Raw genomic sequence first — 22,076 nt, 5'->3', positions numbered from 1 at the left:
TGAAATATGCAAAATAGGTTGCAAAATAGGTTGCCAGATAGCTCAGTGCGTTGGACACCTATCAGAGAGCTTACAAGTCACAGGTTTGAATCTCGGTTGGCCAAGGGCCACCTGGTGCCTTAGGCATTGAACCCCCCCTCCCCCACAACTTATAAAGTGCGCTGTACAGATGGTTCATTGTTCTTATTATTTTATATCTTCTAAAGTGGTTAGTTGGGAGAATCCAGAAGCAGCTTTGCGAATTTACCCTTTAAGGTAATGTAGGTGGGAAAGCATACTAAAAGCCAGTATTTGCTCAAGGTGTACTGCATGGCATGTGTCCACTCGGCAGCTATGGAAGTATAACGAACACCATATGTATGTGTATATATATATTTTACGTTCTTTTGTTAATGGAACCATTTTGCAATAAAAGCCAACCCTTTCTTTCCTCTGCTTGCAGGCAGCAGCTGGGCCTCTTCTTGTGACGCGCTGTGTGTGATGCCTGAGAAGGCGCTGGGGTCGGTGAATGCTGGCATGGCATCTGCAGTGAGTGCGGGCAGCTGCGATAGTGTGGCCAGCATCACCTCCAACCACTCAGCCCTGGTAAGTAGGCTGGCCCAGCACATATGTGGGTCCTAGTTTTGCTCTTTCGATCATAGGGAGGAAATGTTTGAAGAGCTCCAGTCTGGTCCGCAGGGCCTCTTTGATAGTAAAGCCACTGCGTTAAATTCGCCGCCCCCTGATTTCCGCGCCCCCCCCCCCGTATATGGACCCTGCTCACTTCAAGCATTCCCTAAGCCGCTCCGTTGCCCACAGAGCAACAGCATCTGCTCTGGCCACTGTGCAGACATTTAGAACAAAGTGTTCCGTGTGCAGGTAAGCCAGAGCCGACTAATCCCTCCCGACCCATTACTACCAACTCCCCATGCCCTAAGAAGTGGCTATCTGCCCCCTCCCCCGACCAGTCCGCATCGGCTGCCGGTAAAGGCACCATCCACTGACCACTTCAGTCCTCCACCATGACTTTCCTTTGGTAATCCCATACTCTAATTCGCATCTCTCTACAACCAACACCGGCCTTCTACCTCTTACTGCTAATCCCTCCCGACCCATTACAACCAACTCCCCATGCCCTAAGAAGTGGCTATCTGCCCCCTCCCCCGACCAGTCCGCATCGGCTGCCGGTAAAGGCACCATCCACTGACCACTTCAGTCCTCCACCATGACTTTCCCTTGTTAATCCCATACTCTAATTCGCATCTCTCTACAACCAACACAGGCCTTCTACCTCTTACTGCTTCCTCTATTGCCACTTCTATTACTTTTACTATTGCTTCTAATGTAGCCACTTCCATCGCTTCTTATTTACCATTACTTCTACTGCGCCAACCATTATTCCTTCTCTTTCTTCTGCTATTACTTTTGACTCGTATATAGCCTCTTTTACTGCTTCTATTGCTGTTTATTATCCCTTCTACTGCTTCTTCTATTACTATAACTTCTTCTAGCTCCCTGCTAAAGCCCTTCAGTCTTCCAGCTTGAACTCTCTGCTAATCGGACGTTTCTCCAAGCAGAGAGTGGGGGTGGGGGAGGGTAGTTCTCTCTCCTCTGCAGGTGACTCCCTCTGGAATGGCCCCCCTGCCCCTCTCCCACTTGAGTCGAATATCCTTAAGTTCCGGAAGCTCCTCAAGATGACTTATTCCCCCCCCCCTCTGCTAATGCCCTTGTCTGCCTAGACTGACTGGCAGCATGGTTACCTCTGAGTCATACAGGGCACCAGCTTCTCCCCTAAACGTCCCCCCCACCCCCACCTGCATACTTGTCTGGCTGCCTGCACCCCTTGGAGCCATTCCAGCCCCTTAACGTGCACTTAGTTGTGGACTCTCTCTGCTCCCCCCCCCTGGCCCTTTTATTTTCCTCATGGGCCCTTCTGTCCAGTTCATGCACTTCACCCACCTCCCCTGCACTTTGTTACTGCACTTGCATGATCTGAATGTCACAAGGCGTATTAGGACCGCTACTTTTTCGCCTGCATGTATCCCCCCCCCCCTAGCACCCCTCCACCCCACCCTCCTGGCTTTCTGAGCCTCGAAACACTTGTGTATAGGCGCATTACAAAACACCAATATATACAAATAAATACATTTTGACTTCTTCTACCATTTGATACAGGACTACAGCTTCTTTCTCTTGCTGCCAGACCCAACATATGACCATATCCGGTCTATGGATGGGCACGGAACAATTCACCTCTGTCGCCCTCTTACCCGACATCTTAGAACTGCTTATGGATTGTCTTGCTCCCTCCACTACGGAGGTTCAGTTCACACTACACCGTACATGTACCCGTACCTACCCCGCCGACTTCCTTACAGACCAGTCTGCCTCTGTTTCTACCATCCTGACCAGAGGGGTTCCATGGCTGTCGTGAAATGTTACATGGACAAGGTGCATTGGTTGGCTAGGCGCTCCGAGGTTTGGGTCTCTTGTTTGGCTTGAATGCGTTTGGTGCCTTGTACTTGCCAATCTGCCGTGCCAGCGTCTTTAATGATGCCGTACGTCCTAGGCAAGGGTGGTGGGAGTGGTGGTCTGGTTGTTAGATGGGGCCTGGTACAGTTGACATTGTTGTTCTCTTTCCAGAGTGATGACAGCTATGACTATCTGTCGGCGGAAGAGAGGGACGTCCTTATGTACCTGGAAGAGACCATTGAGTCACTGGATGCTGATGGTGACAGCGGCCTCTCCGCGGATGAACGATTCGAAGAAGCCCCAGTTTCTGCAAAGAACTCTATTTCAAAAAGTAATTTCCGTAAGAGCACAACCTTTATTCAACACAAAAATGTGTTATTTTAAAGACTATGAGAACTTGGTCAGTTATAAGTAGGGTTTGTGAGGTAGACAGTCTTGCATTTTACTTGTACTCTGCAATCTTTGTGTTGACCCCGCAAGCGTTTTGTAGATCAGCAATGCATATACGACTAGCCCTCTCCATCCTAAAATTCATAAAAGAGGTGACAATCCTATTCTTCAGTGAAGATATCGCTGATCACCTCACTGTACCCCAATTTCCCCCCCCCCCACCCTCAAGCTCCCTCCCGTCATCCCCTCTACACATCCTATCTCCTCTGCTTGTAACTTCCGGTGTGGGTCCCCTTTGTACAGTCCTCAGCTAGGTTCACACTTTATAAATCGCACGCATGCATGCAACAGCCGAGGTTCCTTGGTACAGCTCTGCTGTAGTTCGAAGACGGTAGAAAAACAAGATGGCGGTTGGGACGGAGGTACTAGGCCGCGGGAAGTGAGCTACCCTAGAGCAATTGCATTTGCAGCTGCCCTCCTGGCTGCAGTAAATTGAGAGTGGCGTGAGAGTCTGATGCTGCTGTGAGAAAATGGATGGCCAGCCCTGATGTGGATCATACTTGACTACAACTCCCAGCGACCCTAGCTAGCTTAGTCAATGGTGAGGAATCGTGGGAACTGCAGGCCACGCAAATTGAGGGATGCATGTGGCATCCACTGTTATAAAGTCACATAGTCTAAAGGGCCAGGCACACTGCTTTTTGGGCCTCGATTTCATGTTTTGAGGTGGGTGCGGATTTCCTTTTTGAGACCACATCAGTTATTGGACACCACATTGACTGTCGCGCACTGAGGGATTGCCTCATGAGCCTAAACATGGCACACAAGGAGTGAGGACTGAGTAGAGGGTGGACTATGCACTCGGTCTCAGCAGCCTTTTCTTATCCATCACTGAGACCTCATTGTGGATAATCACTCCCTGAAATTGTGCCTTATGTTGAGGCTTCCCAACAAGTTTTCTTCAATGGTCCCCATCGCAACCCCACACATGTCTGGCAACAGCATAGCGTTCTAAATAAATCTTACACCGCGGGGAGCTACAAGTACTTGGCCAACTGTCTTACACGGATATGAGAGCCCAGGTTTCGTATCACACTGGTGCGGCCGGTCACATGAAATTGGGTATGATGAGCTGGCACTGACTTTGGCCCAAGGCAGCAGATAGGCGGGTTTCTGTGGTGAATGTAGTCTTACATAAGCTGCATGCGTGCGTAATTGAAATGCGTCCATAAGTACGGCTCACATGTATTAACATTCCAGCGAGGCCGAAACAAATTAGAAATAGCACGGAGGGTGTGGTGCAAACCCGCTCGAACAAGTAGTGGAGCTGGCAAAAGCAATCCATCAGGGTTTCCGGTGTGGTGCCTAAGCCTCTTTCCTACTGTTGTCTTATTTGAGAGGCACCGAAAATGAAACATTATAGATCTTTCTCAGAAATTGTCGCTATTATTTATTGCCAGTATCCGTATTGGGGCTGGCGATACCCCGTCCCCCTCAAATGGACGCTGAGTGAGATTGATTTTTAGGATGTTTTTATATCCTGGAGTCATGGACTCTTTTGACCGAGAGGTTGGTCTGGATGTTGCGAATTAGTTTATTTTTTATTTATGTATATACAGGAGGAACAATGCTCATTTGATCCCAAAAGAACGTACAATAGATAAGCGTCAGATTTGACGGGAAGCCTGTGAGCTCCTTACAATAGAGTGAGTTTGAGGGACATTCTGACCAGGTTGTGGAGGGGAATGAATGGAACAGTCACCAGGGACAATACATAAGTGGACAGACGTAGATTAAGGACAAAATTAAAACGAAAAGAAGCCCTCCTCTAGCGCTTCTCCAAAATTAAATGTTATAATATAGAGACTTTCTTGTTTTTAGGTTCCATTTGTCATTTTTATTTAGAATTCAATTGTGCTGTAAACAGATGGGGATTCCTTTTTACTTCTTGAACATAACATATAAGTTGATGGGAAGACAAAAGAATGCAAAAAATTAAATTGGTTTAAAGTTTTTCGTTGAGTTCACTAAGTTGTTGTGTCCCACGTTGTCACTTGAAAGTTGCAAAGCCTTAGTATAATTTACTCGGCATTTGGGTTGATGGAGAGACAAAAGAATTCAAAATTTAAATTGGTTCTAAGTTTTTAGTTGTATTCACTAAGTTGCTGTATCCCACGTTGTCACTAGAACGTTACGAAGCCCTAGTTTAATTCACTAGGCAGTATTGGCCTCAATTTGAATTGGTTCAAAATTTAGTCAATGTTGTCTTCACGTTGTTGCTCAAATTGCGGAGCCCTAGTTTAATTCACTAGGTAATATTATCCTCGCGAAGCCCTAGTTTAATTCACTAGGTCATATTATCCTCAGGCAGTATTGGCCTCAATTTGAATTGGTTCAAAGTTTAGTCAATCCAAATTCACACCAATCTTACCTCCAGAAAATGTTATTGATACTTTCTGCAAAGTAGTTCAAAAAGAACTCAGAGACATCTACATCAACAATAAAATGAACCAACATGCAAAACTCAAGATAAGGAATAATCTCACACCCAACCAAAATCGAGCATTAAACAATCTCAAGAACAATCCTGAGATTACTATAAAATCATCAGACAAAGGTGGAAACATTGTGCTACTCAACACAGAAGACTATATACACATGGCACTCACCCATCTAAAAGATCATAAATGTTACGAAACAAAGAAAACCCATTCATCAAAATCAGCGAACAATGGAAAACCATGAGCAGTCATTGGAAAGACTTGGAACTACTTAATGAAGATGAATACCGATATATGATCACAACTAATCCGATTACTCCAACAATATATTTTCTACCTAAGATTCATAAGAAATACATCAACCTACCAACAAGCAGACCAATCATTAATGGTATTGGATCAATCACAGAACACATTTCAGAATATATAGATCATCAGCTTCAACCATTAGCAAATTCATTGGCATCATACATCAGAGACACCACGCACATTATCCAATTGATCGACAATATACCTTGGAATGACAACTATTGGCTAGTAACAATGGATGTAACAGCACTTTATACAAGTATCTTGCATGAAAAAGGACTTCTAACCACAGAATACTTCTTGAAAACACGATCTATATCTCTCAACGACCACAACAATATGATTTTAGAAATGTTGCAATTTACCCTTGAAAACAATATTTTCATCTTTAACAACATTCTTTATCGACAAATACAAGGCACAGCCATGGGAGCAAAATATGCGCCATCATATGCCAATCTCTACATGGGCCATTTTGAGATAGAATTTGCCTGGCAACATCAATCATTCACACACCTAAACAACATAATTTTTTGGGCCAGATACATTGATGACATCTTTTTGATTTGGAACGGACCATTAACAGCATTTAAAGATTATTTCAACTATCTAAATCACAACACCTATAATTTGAAACTAACCACAGAATACAGTCAAACTTCAATCAACTTTTTGGACATCACCTTCTATATCGATAACAATACCATCTGCACAACACTGTACACTAAACCTACATCTGTTAACAGTCTACTACATGCCTCAAGCAGCCACCCCAAACACATCATCTACAATATACCTTATGGTGAAATACTAAGGGTCAAAAGAAACTGTTCAAAAATTGATGATTTCAAACAGAAAGTAACATCCACAATGAGCAAATTCATCTCAAGAGGATACCCAAACAAACTTATCAAAAACAGCTATCAGAAATCTTCAACTAGGACCAGACAATCGTTGTTACAAGTAAGACCTAAAATCGACAAAACTGTGATCGATCCACACAGAACCATCAATTTTACCACGAACTATAGTTCTAACAATTCAATCATTCGGAAAATTCTTAGCAAATACTGGAACATCCTTAAATCAGATTCTGACCTTACAACGATCCTGGAAGTCAAACCCACCATCACTTTCAAGAAAGCAAGCAATCTCAAAAAAATGCTCAGTCCGTCACATTTTGAATTGAAATATCCTGATGAAAAATCCACTACACAAACAATGTGGCTTCAAAAACCTATCAAAGGCTACTACAAATGTGGTCAATGCTCCATGTATCAATATACAGAAAATGGTAAAACAACCGTCATCAAACCCAATGGCACCAACTTCACCATACAACAGCTGATCAACTGCAATAGTCAATTTGTTATATATATCATTCAGTGCGCATGCAAAAAATTATACATTGGGAGCACGATCAGAAAACTCAAGACAAGAATCAGTGAACACATCAGGGCCATTACCAACAGAGATACAAGATCACCAATAGCCAATCATTTCACAGAATCACATCATCCTTCTCAGATCAGTCAGATAAAATTCTACGGAATAGTCAAATTGAAACCGGCCCCAAGAGGAGGGAATCTACAATTAAGACTTCGACAACAAGAAGCAAGATGGATTTGTATGATGGACACTTGCCATACAGGTCTTAACACAGACCAGGAGATATGTCATTTTTTGTAAATCATAATAAGAGATATTTACCTCTATATTACTTTGTAAATCTTGCAACAAATATAAGACTACAGGAACACTAGAATTGGATCGAGCAAATATGGCGCTCTTAAAAAGATAAACAACCATAAGATACGTGCGCGTGACGTCATTACGTGATGCAATGTGCGAATGACGTCATTCCGCACGCGACACACGCATGACGTCACTCCGCACGCGACTCTATGTGAAACCCATTCACAACATGTGGAGTTCATCGACCACATCAGACAGTATCGAGAGAGCGGGGAAAACACCGTTCACATGGTAAGCAAGGCCTTTTTACAACTATTTACAATTCTTAAGAAAACTTGGTATTTAGACTAACTTCGTTGCTTCGAACAGTCTTTAAGCTCAAAGTCCGCACAAGTAAATTTAGATACAAAACCAAAACGCACTGTTCCAAGGCAACATATGAGTTCATTTACATTGTCACAATCCAGGAATCAGAACTTTTGAAGTATAACGAATAAGGATGATTATGACTAGATCTTTTTGGAAAGTACCTTTGACCCAGAGATACTAATATAATACTAGATGCTCTTCACTCTTTCAGACCAAACCGGATGGAATTAATAATATTACCTACATCAAAGGAACCATCATATACATGAACAAGATTTGATATTTAGTTGTAAGTATCGTACTCAACATTGACTGTATAAACGCCAACATATGACACTCTGCTCAAAATTGCCCATTTTTCTCTTTATTCCCACCTTTTTCCTCTCAGATCTTTCCATTTGCCTATCTACCTACAAATTCCTCCTGAAGAACCGCCATAAACCATGTGGCGGAGAAACACGTGTTGAGGATAATATGACCTAGTGAATTAAACTAGGGCTTCGCGAGGATAATATTACCTAGTGAATTAAACTAGGGCTCCGCAATTTTCGAGCAACAACGTGAAGACAACATTGACTAAACTTTGAACCAATTCAAATTGAGGCCAATACTGCCTGAGGATAATATGACCTAGTGAATTAAACTAGGGCTTCGCGAGGATAATATTACCTAGTGAATTAAACTAGGGCTCCGCAATTTTCGAGCAACAACGTGAAGACAACATTGACTAAATTTTGAACCAATTCAAATTGAGGCCAATACTGCCTAGTGAATTAAACTAGGGCTTCGTAACTTTCTAGTGACAACGTGGGATACAGCAACTTAGTGAATACAACTAAAAACTTAGAACCAATTTAAATTTTGAATTCTTTTGTCTCTCCATCAACCCAAATGCCGAGTAAATTATACTAAGGCTTTGCAACTTTCAAGTGACAACGTGGGACACAACAACTTAGTGAACTCCACGAAAAACTTTAAACCAATTTAATTTTTTGCATTCTTTTGTCTTCCCATCAACTTATATGTTATGTTCAAGAAGTAAAAAGGAATCCCCATCTGTTTACAGCACAATTGAATTCTAAATAAAAATGACAAATGGAACCTAAAAACAAGAAAGTCTCTATATTATAACATTTAATTTTGGAGAAGCGCTAGAGGAGGGCTTCTTTTTGTTTTAATTTTGTCCAAGCCCAGGTCAACCTCTGTGGCATCCCTCCATTTGCAGCATCTCTACTTTTTTTCATATTCAATTTAGCTACACTTCTCCATCAGAGCGCCAACACTGTTTCTAAGGTTGAAAAAGTCTTTCTCAGTAGATTAAGGACAACCAACATTGGACAGAAGTGCAGGTAGGCGGAACGGCCTGCTGTGTTCAGGACTTGCCCATGATGGGTGAAATGCTAGAGTAGAGGCGGAGGAAGCGAGGGAGGAAAGCAGCTTAAAGGTAAGGCAGAAAAATGTTAGCTAGCAGGCAGATGAGAGGTTTGGCTAAGAGGGGAACTCGGAGGTGAGGAAGTACGCTTTTAGTTTGGTTTGGAACAAATCCATGTGGACTGTTTCTCAGGTGACTGGGGGAAGAGAATTCCATGCAAGTGGAACAAGAAGAGAGACTGAGAAGATGAGAGAGGAAGCACAGGGGTAGTCGAAGCAGAGCTGAGATTATGAGCAGGCTTGTTATTTATTTGTTCACATTTTTAAAGAGCACATCAGCCCTAGGGCATCGTGGCACTGTTAAATATACATTGCTAGTTACAGAGGAAGGCTCAGAAAATACTTCTTGTAGAGTTGGATAGACGAGAGTTGATACAGCAGTGCCTTTCCATGGATAGATTTGTGAACCAGAAGACCTGTTTTGCATCGGCAGCCATCCAGCCTGGTGACAAAACGAGGAAGTAGGTGTGAAGTGAGAGGGTTGAAAGAGAGTCCTGATGGCAAAGTTAATGATCCTGTTGAGAGGACAGAAAACATAGTTGGGGAGACCAAAGAGTATGCTGGCACAGGAGTTCAGTTAAGAGAAGACCAGAGTGGTTAAGAGATGCTTGGCGGTGCCGAAAGGAAGGATGTGCCTGATTTTCCTAATCTTTAAAAGGTCGAGGTGAGATGCTGTTCCAATTTGGAGTTGAAAGTAGAGAAGGTGAGTGAAGGGTCATTGATGATGCCAAGATTTCTAGCTGAAGAAGAGTAGGGGGAGAGTGTCGAGTGGAACCCTATAGGTGGAGGAAGAGATGAGGGAGATGAGGGAGCTTTTGGCATGGAAGAACACCACCTCTGTTTTTAACACCAGGTAGTGTAGTCACCCAACATTTAATGGCAGAGAGACAGTTTTAAATTTCGATGGAGAGATGAGGAGAGTTCAGGAAAAGAGTAGATTTGGGTGTCAAACGCGAAGAGTTGGTAATAGAACCCAAAGGAGGAGATTAGTGCCCCAAGAGCAGAAGTGTAGAGTGTAAAGTGGAGCGAGCCCAGTAAGAGCCTCGTGCAACACCAACAGTTGGAGCAGTGAGTTGAGAGGTGTTGTTGCTCCATGAGACGGAGAATTGGCGAGGTGCAAGGTAGGATTCAATCCAGGCAATGGCTTGGTCATGAATTTCCAAGAGGAAAGAGAATATTAAGGGACTCGGAGTGATCGACCGTGTCGAAGGCAGCAGATGGGTCAAGAAGAACTAGGATTGCTTAGCAGAGGCGATGAAGTTGGACATGTTCATGCGAGAAGTTTCTGTGGACTGACGGACGAGGAAACATACTTGTAGGCAGTCTCGAAGGCTGTGGATGTTTAAGAAAATGGTAAGACAACCCTTTCGAGCACTTTAGAGCAGTGTGGAAGGAGAGACTCAGGGCGAAGTTAGCCGGTAGGTTTCGGTGCCCATTGCATTTTTGGGAGAGGTATGACCGTGACTGTGTTGAAAACTGAGGGAAGGCCAGCGGAGATCAAGGACAGGTTGAGGAGTTCCGCTAGCTGAGAGGCCATAAGGGGGAATAGGCTTGACTAGCTGAAGAACATGAGGCTTTGATTGGGCACAAGAGGGGGTTAGCCGTCATCAGTAGAGCTAGGACCGCTTCGAGGCAGAGGACTATAGTAGAGTGTTTGTAGTCTAAAATGTAGGAGGAGGGAGTGTGAGGAAGGTCAGGAGCATGTCTTTAATTTAGGACATTTTTGCAGCAAAGTAATCAGCTAGGTCATTAGCTGCGAGAGTGGAGTTGATAGTCGTAGGTTTAGGAGGAGTGAGGAGTGTCTTTAGGGTGCCTTGTAAGGATGGTAGGATTGCGTGTCGGTGAGGGCGAGGTAAAATTATCTATCAAGAGTGGACTTTAGAGAGTTCAGGGCAGAGAGGTAGTTGCAGGTCCTCAAATGAGCGAGTATGCCTCCATTCGCACATCAGCCAATGCATGTCTGTGCAGAGAGGGTGTATGAATGGGGTGACCCATGGTTGAGGATGTTGAGACTTGGGGGTGAAAGTAAGCAGTGGGAGGTGAGAGGAGAATGAGTCGTATAGCAGGGATTGGAAACGTTAAAAGGCAGTGTTGGTGGAAGAGGAATCGAGTGTGTAGGAGGAGAGTGAGAACTGTAGGTATTAGAGAAAGGGGAGAAGGTTTGAATGTCCTTTTAGTAATGGGTACAAGTGGTGAGGAAAGGTCAGAGGGTGGAAAGGAGATGATGGTGGAAACAATTGAGTGCTCACATATGGATGGTGTGACAGTAGCATTAGTTGCCAAGAGAGGGGTGGAGATGAATAAGAGATCCAAGGAGTTAGCCCCTCTGTGGGTAGGTAGGTAGGTAGGTAGGTTACTGATAGTGGAGAGCATGGTTACTAAGACTGAAGGTCAGATTTCTGAGAAGTGGTTGGAGAGGGAAGGTTAAAGTCATCTAAGAGAATGAGGTGATGTTTAGTGGAAAGAGAATCAAGGAGTTGCCCAAGATCGTCAAATAATGGTCCTGTGAGACCAGGATCGCGATGGATGTAGATGATGTGAACCGAATGAGGCTGAGCAATAGTAGAGATGCCTTCATTCACTCTCCTCAACTGACTGCCGGAGGTATCGAACACCTACTCTCTTTCGGCCTCAATGCTTCACAAATTTCCAGTGCCATGTCCTAACCTACCTCTTTTAAATTTACTTATTTTGGAGTTGTGTACGGCTGCCAGAGTGTCAGTGTCAGATGGAGCGATCCAGGTTACAGTGATAGCAAGAAGGTCTAGAGGGGGGGAGCTGGAGTGAAAGTAATCTGTGATAAAGGAAGTTTTGTTGCATACAGACGGAGCATTCCAGAGTGCAATGTTCAGTTGATGCGTTAAGGATGAGAGGTGAGGCGGATAGTGTTACAGGAGGTGTGGTTATCATGTCGGCTTTGTTTTTTGGAAGGCGATGGAAGAGAGATGGGGTAGTGGGAGTTTCGAGTTGCGTTTTTATAATGGGCTAGGAAAGAGAAGTTGTAGCATGATTGCAGAAAGCATAGGGAGAAGTGAGTAGGAGGAGGTGCGGGAGTGAATGTATTCTAGGCGAGTAGCGCAGTGTGGAGAGAGAGAGAGCACAGTAATTAAGAATCTAGGGGTACTTGCAAGTGCATGCAGAATGAAATGGACGAGGTTATAGTGGCAACCCTTGACTCCTCCTTCCCTTTGCTCTGGTCACCCAAAGGACAGTGCTTCTATACCCAAAGTAACCTAGAAGTAACTTTGTCGGAGGTCACAGGGGCAGTCCCTAGATCGATCCTGGTTGCTGCTTTTTGATCTCCTGACCTCTGCAGGCAGCCTCGGGCAGATGGAGAGAGGACTTCTGGTGGTGAGCTCTGTGTTGCTCCCTACCCAGTTTTCTTATCCTGGAGCCCATGGGCCCTTTTCACCAAAGGCCGGTCGGCTGGATTTTCTAGTGGTATATTTTCTCACTAGAAGGGGGATATGGGTCGCTGTACTTTAATAATCCACTCCCCGAGTATGGCATCACACTTCACACCACCAATCACCGATGCGCCAGACTAATGCCTTATTTAGTTGCCCAGCAGGTATGGGTCTTGGAGGATCGCGATTCCCCTCTTCCCCTTTTCCTGTTCCCTGCATTCTCCTTTACAAAGCCAACTCTTGTGGTTCTAAAAAGGCGTTTGCGCCCCCCCACAACCCACTTCCCGAGTAGCCATGTGGTTTGCCACAAAGGCCTTTTGAAAGCTTTCTGGTGGAACAAGCCTCCACACTTCAAGGACATGCTTGAGCACATCTCGAGTCCATCACACAGCCATGCTCTGACCTTATAATCACTGTACTAGTAACTTCCCGGAATCCTGGCCGATTTTCACTCCCTTTCTGTTCATTCAGCATTTGTTGAACAATGGTCACACTCTAGCGCCGCTGGTAGCACAAGCTTACGCCTTCATCTTTTAACCTCTTTGCACCTCTCTATTTCTTTGACTTGTTTCTATTCTGAGGAGTCGGGAATTAAACTCTGACACAATTAGCCATACATTTGCTTAGACTTTTATTGAAAATGAAAGGGATGGGAAAATTCCTCTCTGACCCGGTTTTCAGAGGAATTTCCCTGCCTAAACCAAAAACATGGATCTGTCTTTGTCAGAATGTCCAAAACAAAACTGTCCTATGGCCAAAGATCTGTTCGCACTATAAACGTATCTCTACAGTGAAGATGGAAATGTCTTTAAACTTGGGGTTTCTAGAAAAGTGTAAAAAATGGCTCCAACACAAAAGGTTCTTCAAGGATAAAGGACCTTGCTCCAGAGAGTGGTTCCCTTCCCCTGGATTCTTCATTCAGCTCTGAGGTTTTTTCCAACAAATGGTTCTTTTGGCATTTCTTGGCCTATACCAACACTTGGACACAAAATTGTATAGCTTTTGTAATTTTATTTTTCAGTAGATCTGCTATACTCTCCTGCCAGGTGGTGTTGCTTTCTCTCAACGTGATTCCTTTTCTCAATCCTGATATTTCCTATCATTACCTCTTTGTATCTAATCGACACAATTTTTTTTTTCTAGCCCTGATTTTCCTTCTCAGGACTTCCTTGGATCTATTCAGCACAATCATTTAATTGTCTGGTATACTCTCCTGCCAGGGCTTCTTGCTTCAGCACACTTATAATTGCCTGGTATACTCTCCTGCCAGGGCTTCTGTTCACTCTTGAGTCTTTGCCCGCTCCCAGGGTTGCATATATATTTGGTTGGATAATGTCTTCTCCTGATATATTATCCTATTCTGGTTTCCCATTTACTTGCACTGTGTGCATTCACATGATTGTAAAGGGTTTGTTGTAGTTTGAATTCCCCCTTTATTTTCTCGCTCTCTCAGTTACATTGTTCACAATTATTTGCCTTCGGTGTGGTCGCCAATATGTCCTGGGGTCCCCTCTGCCTCACATTGGATTCACCAGCTCTTGTTGTTTGAGTTCTCTCTGTCAGCCGTTGAAGTGTTTCCGTCAGCATCCTTCTCTTCATTCTCCCGTCCCTCACGGCTTCCACTTTTCACATCTGCTTCCTTCTTGGCTCCAGTAAGTGAAGTGCTACATTTTATCACCTGCGAACACCCAGCCGAGTCTCACCAGCTTTTGGTGTTCCCGCAGCATGTCCTGGTGCAGCAGCTTCTTTCTTCTTCGCCGCCGAGCTGCATGACTCCACCAAGGCTCAGACCAGCCTCTAGGGCAGTAGGCCCAGGGGTGAACCAAAAACACAAAATGCTGTTGTGGGCTAGATGTGTTTTTTTTTTTTTTTTTTTTTTTTTGGTCAAAGTGGTCCACTTTCTTGCCCAATTTGGGCCAGTTTGAGTTAATTCACTCCGCGGCAAGTAGTTTTGACCAGTGTTGCTGAAAAGGCACAATTTGCATCACACTTGGTTACTATTCAAACAATGTCACAAAAGAAATGAATAGCCCTTTGCAACTGTGGGACATATATATATATATATATATATATATATATATATATATATATATATATATTTTTTAATTTATTTGATTTTTTTTATTGGTGCTCGAGACAATTTTATGGCCCTTTCCGACCCTGGCTCCACCATGCAGATCCCAGCCTCTGTGTCTCTCAGCTTTCTCCCGCTAGTAGCCGCAGCAGCATAAGTTGACTCTCTGCTTAATTTCCCGGCACAGATGTATGCGAGCAGCAGCTAGAGCGCTCGCTTAGATTGTGGCCTCCTGCGCTCTGCATAGCTTGATTACTCTTCCTCGTCGCAGTATTTTGAGAATTCTGGGAAAGGAAGTTCATTGTTGATGATTGACTCAAAGATCTTGGATAAACATTTTCAAAGATCTTCAATGGCAAGACAATTTTTGATGCTTGACGGATGGAATTGGAAGTGGTGGTTTCATGTATCTTACATTTTTTATTTTCATTTACATTTTTTTGCTTTGTTTTTTTTTTTTATACAAGGTAGACCAAAGTTGGATGGTTGACCTACAGCAGGGGTGCACAACTGATTTTGACAGAGGGCCGAAAGTACCTTACATCAGGGCTATAATGGGCCTAAAAGTAAATGGGGGCGGGGCGGTAGGCGGGGCGTGGCAGGAGGCTTTTTAAACCCCCAATTTGTACTAAACACATGGAAAAAATGTTTTTGAGGGGTAACGATTTTTATTTGCATTTCAAACTTACATTTTGTACTACACATTTTCCATTGTTATAATTTATTTCTATTTAGTTATTGTATCTCGCCTGTTTAATTAACTTATATATATTTTATTGACCCTAGATTGGACATTCCGTTATTTTGGACTGCTACAGTTTGCTATTTGGGTTGCCCAAGAGGAGTATGGCCTTCGTTGAGTCAGGTTTCCTCAAAAAGCCAAAGATGAACATCTCCTAGCTGTGCCTGTTTTAGCTTTATTATTGGGTTCACTCTTGGAGTGCAACACTATGCCCCATGGCCCCCTCACCCCCAACCAAACACTATGCCCCATGGCCCCCTCACACCCAACCAAACATTATGCCCCATGGCCCCCTCACCCCCAACCAAATACTATGCCCCATGGCACTCTCACCCCCAACCAAACACTATGCCCGTTGTCTCTGATGTTATTCACCCTGGCCCACCTCACCCCCCAACTCCAAACCCCCACCCCCCAAATCAGCACACACACAAACATGCACCCATACAGACCCGAACCCCCACCCCCCAAATCAGCACGCACAGACCCGAACCCCCACCCCTCAACTCAGCACACACACAAACATGCACCCATACAGACCCAAACCCCCACCCCTCAACTCAGCACACACACAAACATGCACCCATACAGACCCAAACCCCCCACCCCTCAACTCAGCACACACACAAACATGCACCAATACAGACCCAAACCCCCACCCCCCAACTCGGCACACAAAGAACATTCAAATCCAAACATTCATACACATCCGACACACCCCCCCACCCCCGCATCTCAACATACACACAAAATACATTCAAATACAAACATTCATACACATCCGACACCCCCCCGCCCCCGCATCTCAACATACACTCAAAATACATTCAAACACAAACATTCATACACATCCGACACACGCCCCCACCCCCGCATCTCAACATACACACAAAATACATTCAAAGCCAAACATTCATACACATCCGACACCCCCCCACCCCCGCATCTCAACATACACACAAAATACATTCAAAGCCAAACATTCATACACATCCGACACACATCCGACCTTTCCCCCCTCCCCATCGCAACATACACACACAAACATAAAGCAAATCAGACCCGACACACAAACACAAACAGAGCACTTACCGGAGACGTGCTGGAAGGCAGGCAGGTAAGCGGCAGGTAAGCTGGAACGCTGGAATCGTACTGCGGCTGGCGTGGTCCAAGGCTGAAATGCCTTCCAGCATCAAGCCTTATGGACCACGCCAGCCGTAGTGCTGGCCCTCCATTGGTGCAGCACACGCGCATTACGTGGCTCGTAGGAGCGACGTGGTGCGTGTGTGTGCTGAGCCAATGAGGGCCAGTGTTTTGTCCGGCCCGGAAGACAACAAAGACTTTCCTAATGGAGGGCAGCCGCGGGCCGCCCTCCATTAGGAAAGTCTTTGTGCCTCGCCGGCCGGACAAAAGAGCATGGCGGGCCGCAACTGGCCCGCGGGCCGTATGTTGTGCACCCATGACCTATAGGCTAGGTGAAAAGGCTTTCCCTATTCTTCAGAGGAATGACAATTTGTCATGAGGGTTTTGGATATGAGAGGGTTACTTTCAAGGAAAAATGGGGGGATACCATGTCTTACCTGATCAAGCCATGACATCTCCCAGGAGACTGTCTCCTCCCATGTGACCTTCCCTCATATAGCTGCCGTACCCTGGCCACATGGGAGGTCACCACCGGATTCATCACACTATCCTACTCCCCCCCCCCCCCCCATGCCGTTGCCTCATTTCCTTTTCACCAGTTAAGAGGTAAAATCCCCCGCTATCCGCACAGGCCTGTGCTGTAAGACCACTCGGGTGACGTTGGGCAAAGTATTTTAAAGTTTTTTAGCATAACCATTGCTGAACTGGTATCCATTTAAGGTATGTTTCTTTATAATGAATTGTAGCAAAGTAATGTATCATTCATTTTACTATTTCTTTCTCCTTTCTAGATCCATATCAGAATGAAGCCTTCTCAACTGGAAATTCTACCCAGCAGTCGACCAACCAGAATGAACGGAACAGCTTGGGTGCATTAGGCTGGGGCCAAGATGGCTTCCCAAAGCCTGCGTTCAACAGCCTTCCGAAAAATGTAATGATCCCAAGAGCTGAACTTGCCAAGACTGTTCCAGTGCAGAGTGCCGCACCTCCCACGGTGGAGGCCTCGTCGGCGGCACCGGAGAAGCCGAAAAGATGGTCATTTGTGCTGCCTAAAGAGCAAGAGCCGTTAATTTCAGAACTTGGGCTCATTCCGCCTCCAGAGTCTTTCCGCGATATGCAGCCAATTGTGAAGAGCGCATCATTCGAAAGGGACACCGCTGGTGAAAACCTAAAATCTGACAATGTGGACGGCACTAACCAATCTGGTGTCGTTGTGGGAAAGCCTTTCGTTTCATCGCCGAAGAACCTAAGTCCTCCAAAGGCATTTGAAGATGTTCCACCCGCAGCACTGCCACAGTCTGCATCAGCCGCTGAACCTGAACCCCAAAAAGACACAGTGACCCAGAGACCTCTCAGCAGGCAACAACCAAACCATCTACCTCCAGTTTTGTCAGGCAACACTGAACCCCAAAAGGAAAGTGAGGCTTTGAGAAGCCCGCGTTGGCAAACTGTTCAAACTCCCCATAATTCTGCATTTGCCCACACTGAACCTGCCAAGTTACCCATGCATCTTATACCGAACTCTCCACAGCCGCCTCCCATATCCCCTCCACCCTCACAGCTGCCTCCTGCATACCCTGCACCCTCACAGCTTCCTCCTGCATACCCGCCACCCTCACAGCTGCCTCCCACATCCCCTCGACCCTCACAGCTGCCTCCGACAGCCACTCAACCGTCGCACATGGCTCGCACTTCACTGACACATTTACAGACGTCGCACACATCCCCCCAACCTGAGCACATGCCTTTCACATCTGCACAATCCACACCTGTGTCTCCCGCAGCGCAGCAACCAACTGTGGAGGTCACCCAACTGCCAAAAGAGAGATTTGTTTTTAGACCTCTATCGCCACCGATGACTGGGCCAGTCCCTGATCAGAATAATACCACTTCCAATTTTCAGGCCCAGCGAGAAAAGAGTGCATCACAAGAGATTATTCAAGAAGCGCCCAGAAAGACTGTCGACCCACCCTTCAAACATGGACCCCCTACTCATCCGAAGCCATTGAAACTGCCCGCTCACATTATTGTGAAAACTAGCCATGCAAATAACAACCTCGAGCCACAGCAGAGATGCAGAACGCGGTCTCTTATAGACGTTCCACTTGCAAACAGAAATCGGCCTTCCAGTATGAAAACCCACCTCATCAAAGACCAGATGACCACCAGGCAAGAGGCACTGGAGAAACTGAAACTCTCGCAGGAGACGACGAATTTACTGGGTGAGAATACTATCAAATCTTCTGCTGTCACAAAGAAGGAACAGAGTCCTCTTCCACAGAGTGCCACAGAGAAGACCCCGAATGCTCTTGGTGCTATTAACCAGCCCCACCAGAATACTGGATTGCAGGACAAAACCAATGTAAATACCAACCATATTAAATCAGGTGGTGTTTGGTCAAGGCAATTTCCTGTTCCTCAGGAAAAAAACAACTCATTAACTACATCCCCAGCCAATCCTTCTGTGCTTCCAAAGACCACTGAGATGCCAATTCCACAATCCAGCGAGGAGAATTCATCCATCGATGGCAGGGTTCACAATAACCGTAGCAGTCCAAAAAGTGCATGGTGGGAGAAAAATACGTTCAGTGTGAGCCCCGAAAAGGTTCATGGTGGTCTGAGATCAAGGGAATTTTCTTTTCGTAGAACTGAAATTGCATCGGACAAGGAGAACCCGTCGCAAATTGGTAGAGGCCGTGATGAACAAAGCAGTGCAAAAAGTGGGTTGCAGGAGAAAACAAATGCACTCAGTGTCAACCCTGAGAAGGTGTTGGGTGGTCAGAAGTCGAAGGAGATATCCCCTCCGCATATCGCCATAGAAAGAGAACCTGTATCTGTTATAACTAAAGGACTATCAAGTAGCCAACAAGACTTGAGTTCCAGACCTGGGTATCGGTTCACGCAGGGCTCCGTTCCAGGTTTAAAGGAGATGAATTTCAAATCCAACACCTTGGAACGTTCAGGGATTGGCTGGAGCAATGACAACAAGGGGGGCAATGAAACGAACCAAGACACAAGTAGCAGCTCTCTTTTCCGAAAGCCAACATCTGCCCTGTTTACTCCAAGTTTCTTGAAGAAAAACCGACCTCGTCCAGCATCCATGGGAGGGGCAGTAGACTTTAAAGCCATCCAGGAGTCTGTCGCCAATCCAGCCAATGACGTGGAGCCAGCAGCAAAACCTGAAATCCGGCGTTCTTCCCCATTCTCCCTTTTTTCTTCCAGACCTCGTCCAAACTCTCTCACCAGTGTCAAAATTACCCCCAAAAACTCTACTGATGAGCACCGAGAGGCTTTGAAGAAGCTTGGCCTCCTGCAAGAGTAAATGCATACTTCTCTTCAGTTGATGGATCCAAAACCGTGAAGAGCTGTGACGTTTGCCCGAATGAAGACTTCCTTAACTGGGCAGTTGCACCATTTTTGGTGGATGTGATGAAGGATGTGAAATGGAAAGAGGTTGAAAGTTTGAACTTTGCCCATTCCAAGAAGTCTTTGTCCCGGCCAGCGAATACTACTCATGTGGGCTGTATTTATACTTTGTAGGTTTCCCAACACTCTTGCAGACTCTTTACAAAGATGGGGCAGTGTGGACTGGTGGAACCCAACCGCAGCACACCTGACACTATGAGCAAAACCAACCACGTGTATATGCCTATCCCAGTGGTCGGCAAACATGGACTTTCTACTCCCGGATCACTGCCGTCTTTTGTTCTTGTAAATAAAATAACCCTTGATACGATTGTCCATGGAGAGCGCATGCTCAAGTCTGGTTTGGTTCTCTTTTCATGATGGGTCGCCATGTTGAAACAGAAGGCACGAGGGAACGAGATGCTACAAGTGAATATGGCTAATCCGAGACCCAGTTCCTTATGGTTGGGAACTTCAGTTTTGGTTGATGCTTTTCTTGGCCTGGCGTCCTGTAGACCACGGTTCGAGGAACAACAGAATCTAGAAAGTCTGGCAAATGAGTAGTTTGGGATGGCTCAGCGTGGGTCACATGCCATCTGGAGCAGAGCGTGTCACTGGCTTTGGCAAACCTACCGCTCTTTCCGGGACCTGTTCTCCAATGCTCGTCCATCTCCGACCCTGGCCGGGCTCATACGGCCTTCTAAAGTGTGTGGCTGGACCATGCAGGCGGTCTTGGTCACTGATCCGTTGTGATCCAATTTTAATATTTTTAATTCTGAAAACTGGCTGGAGTTATTTTATTAAACCTAAGCTTGAAACGCTGGGCAATGGCTCCTTAATGTATATATGTGAATACAGATTATATGGAAAAGCAAGTATTGTATAAGTATATTTATATGTAAAATCCAAAGTGCGCAAACGTGGGGGAATATGTGAATGTACCGCAGCGAGGTATTTAAAGTTTGTTTTGTTTTTTTCTTTTCTTCGGCATTTCCTATAGAATGTCATCTATACAATGTATACAATAATATACTTCTAGAAAACGCTATCTATTGGAGTGCTGCCTGCATCCCATTTGAGAACACATTCTCTTTTTGTTCAGGGTGGCAAAGTCCCTCATGAGAAGGAATACTCTTCCATCGGAGGTGGGCGGGGCACTTTCCCATTTCAGGGAGAAACATCATTGGTTAGGTTATGGGTGGGGGGGGCAGGGTTGTGCTACTGCCGCCCTTGTCTGGAGCCACATTGGACAGCTCTGCTACTGGTAAACCCTCGCTCCATACTTTTATGAAATCAACTTGTGAGTCAACCATCCCAATGTAATGGTAGGTGGGGCGGGCAGTGTGTGCCGGCATGCTTTGAAAAGATGTACTGGTGCCCCCTCGAGGGGAGGGGTGGATCTATAACCCGCCCCACTCCATCTTTCATAGGAGGAGTGGTTTAGTTTGCCGGCTGTGGAACCGGGAGCTGTGGACTCAATACCAAAACCATCCTGCCTAGCCAAACACTGTGACCCTAGACCGGTCCTTCACTGCCCTGTGCCACTGTTCCCTTTTGATGAATTTGGAACTGGTTACGCTGGGATGATGCGCTTTCTATAGAAAAACCAGGACGTTCTACCCCTTCCACACCCCCGCCCTAAGGTTTTAAGTGCATGTGATGTGGCAGAAGCACATGCTCTACCATAAATTTTCTGTGGTAGCGTGCGTTTTTGCCACACGTTCTGAGTGAGCGGTACTGTATGCTGATGTAATTAATGGTTGTACATTGAGTTGTCTTGAGATGCATTTTGAAACTCAATAATAAAATCTTTTTTTATTAACTCTTTGCTGCTGTTTTATTTTGAATGGTGACTGGGCGAGGTGCTCCACATGCGAAATGGAGTGGTTTCTGAGTAGTACATGCTCTCCTCTTTTGGCTGCCATTTTGTAGTGTTCTGTGAAACTTTGGCGAGTATTTATTTTTGCTTACTGTATATGACTCAACTGTCTCTCTGGCAAAAGCCCCTCTTACCTTTCAGAAAGTCTACCTATAAAACCTGAGATTGGGTCCTTGAGATCTAACGAGGACAATCTGTGTGGGGCCTAGGACTATTCAGGACCATCTCTGTGTGGGGCCTAGGACTATTCAGGACAATCTCTGTGTGGGGCCTAGGGCTA

At 45.4% G+C, this 22,076-nt stretch overlaps 1 protein-coding gene across 2 annotated transcripts in view; it reads left to right on the top strand.

Moving 5' to 3' along the window:
• The window catches only part of C13H1orf116 (chromosome 13 C1orf116 homolog), a 70,761-nt gene extending 49,022 nt beyond the window's left edge, over positions 1-21,739 (top strand). Inside the window, exons 2-4 of one of the 2 annotated variants that reach the window (XM_069633218.1) lie at positions 443-585; positions 2,623-2,791; positions 17,304-21,739. In XM_069633218.1, the coding sequence (XP_069489319.1) occupies positions 481-585; positions 2,623-2,791; positions 17,304-19,834 (2,805 nt within the window). In that variant the 5' untranslated portion in view covers positions 443-480 and the 3' untranslated portion in view covers positions 19,835-21,739. The remainder of the gene's footprint in view (positions 1-442; positions 586-2,622; positions 2,792-17,303) is intronic. The other variant, XM_069633217.1, reaches the window with a different exon arrangement.
• Positions 21,740-22,076: the final 337 nt, after the last annotated feature.

The sequence above is a fragment of the Ambystoma mexicanum genome, chromosome 13 (assembly GCF_040938575.1).
Source record: "Ambystoma mexicanum isolate Mex_15411 chromosome 13, UKY_AmexF1_1, whole genome shotgun sequence".
NCBI lineage: Eukaryota > Metazoa > Chordata > Amphibia > Caudata > Ambystomatidae > Ambystoma > Ambystoma mexicanum.
This window is presented reverse-complemented; position numbering and strand designations above follow the sequence as displayed.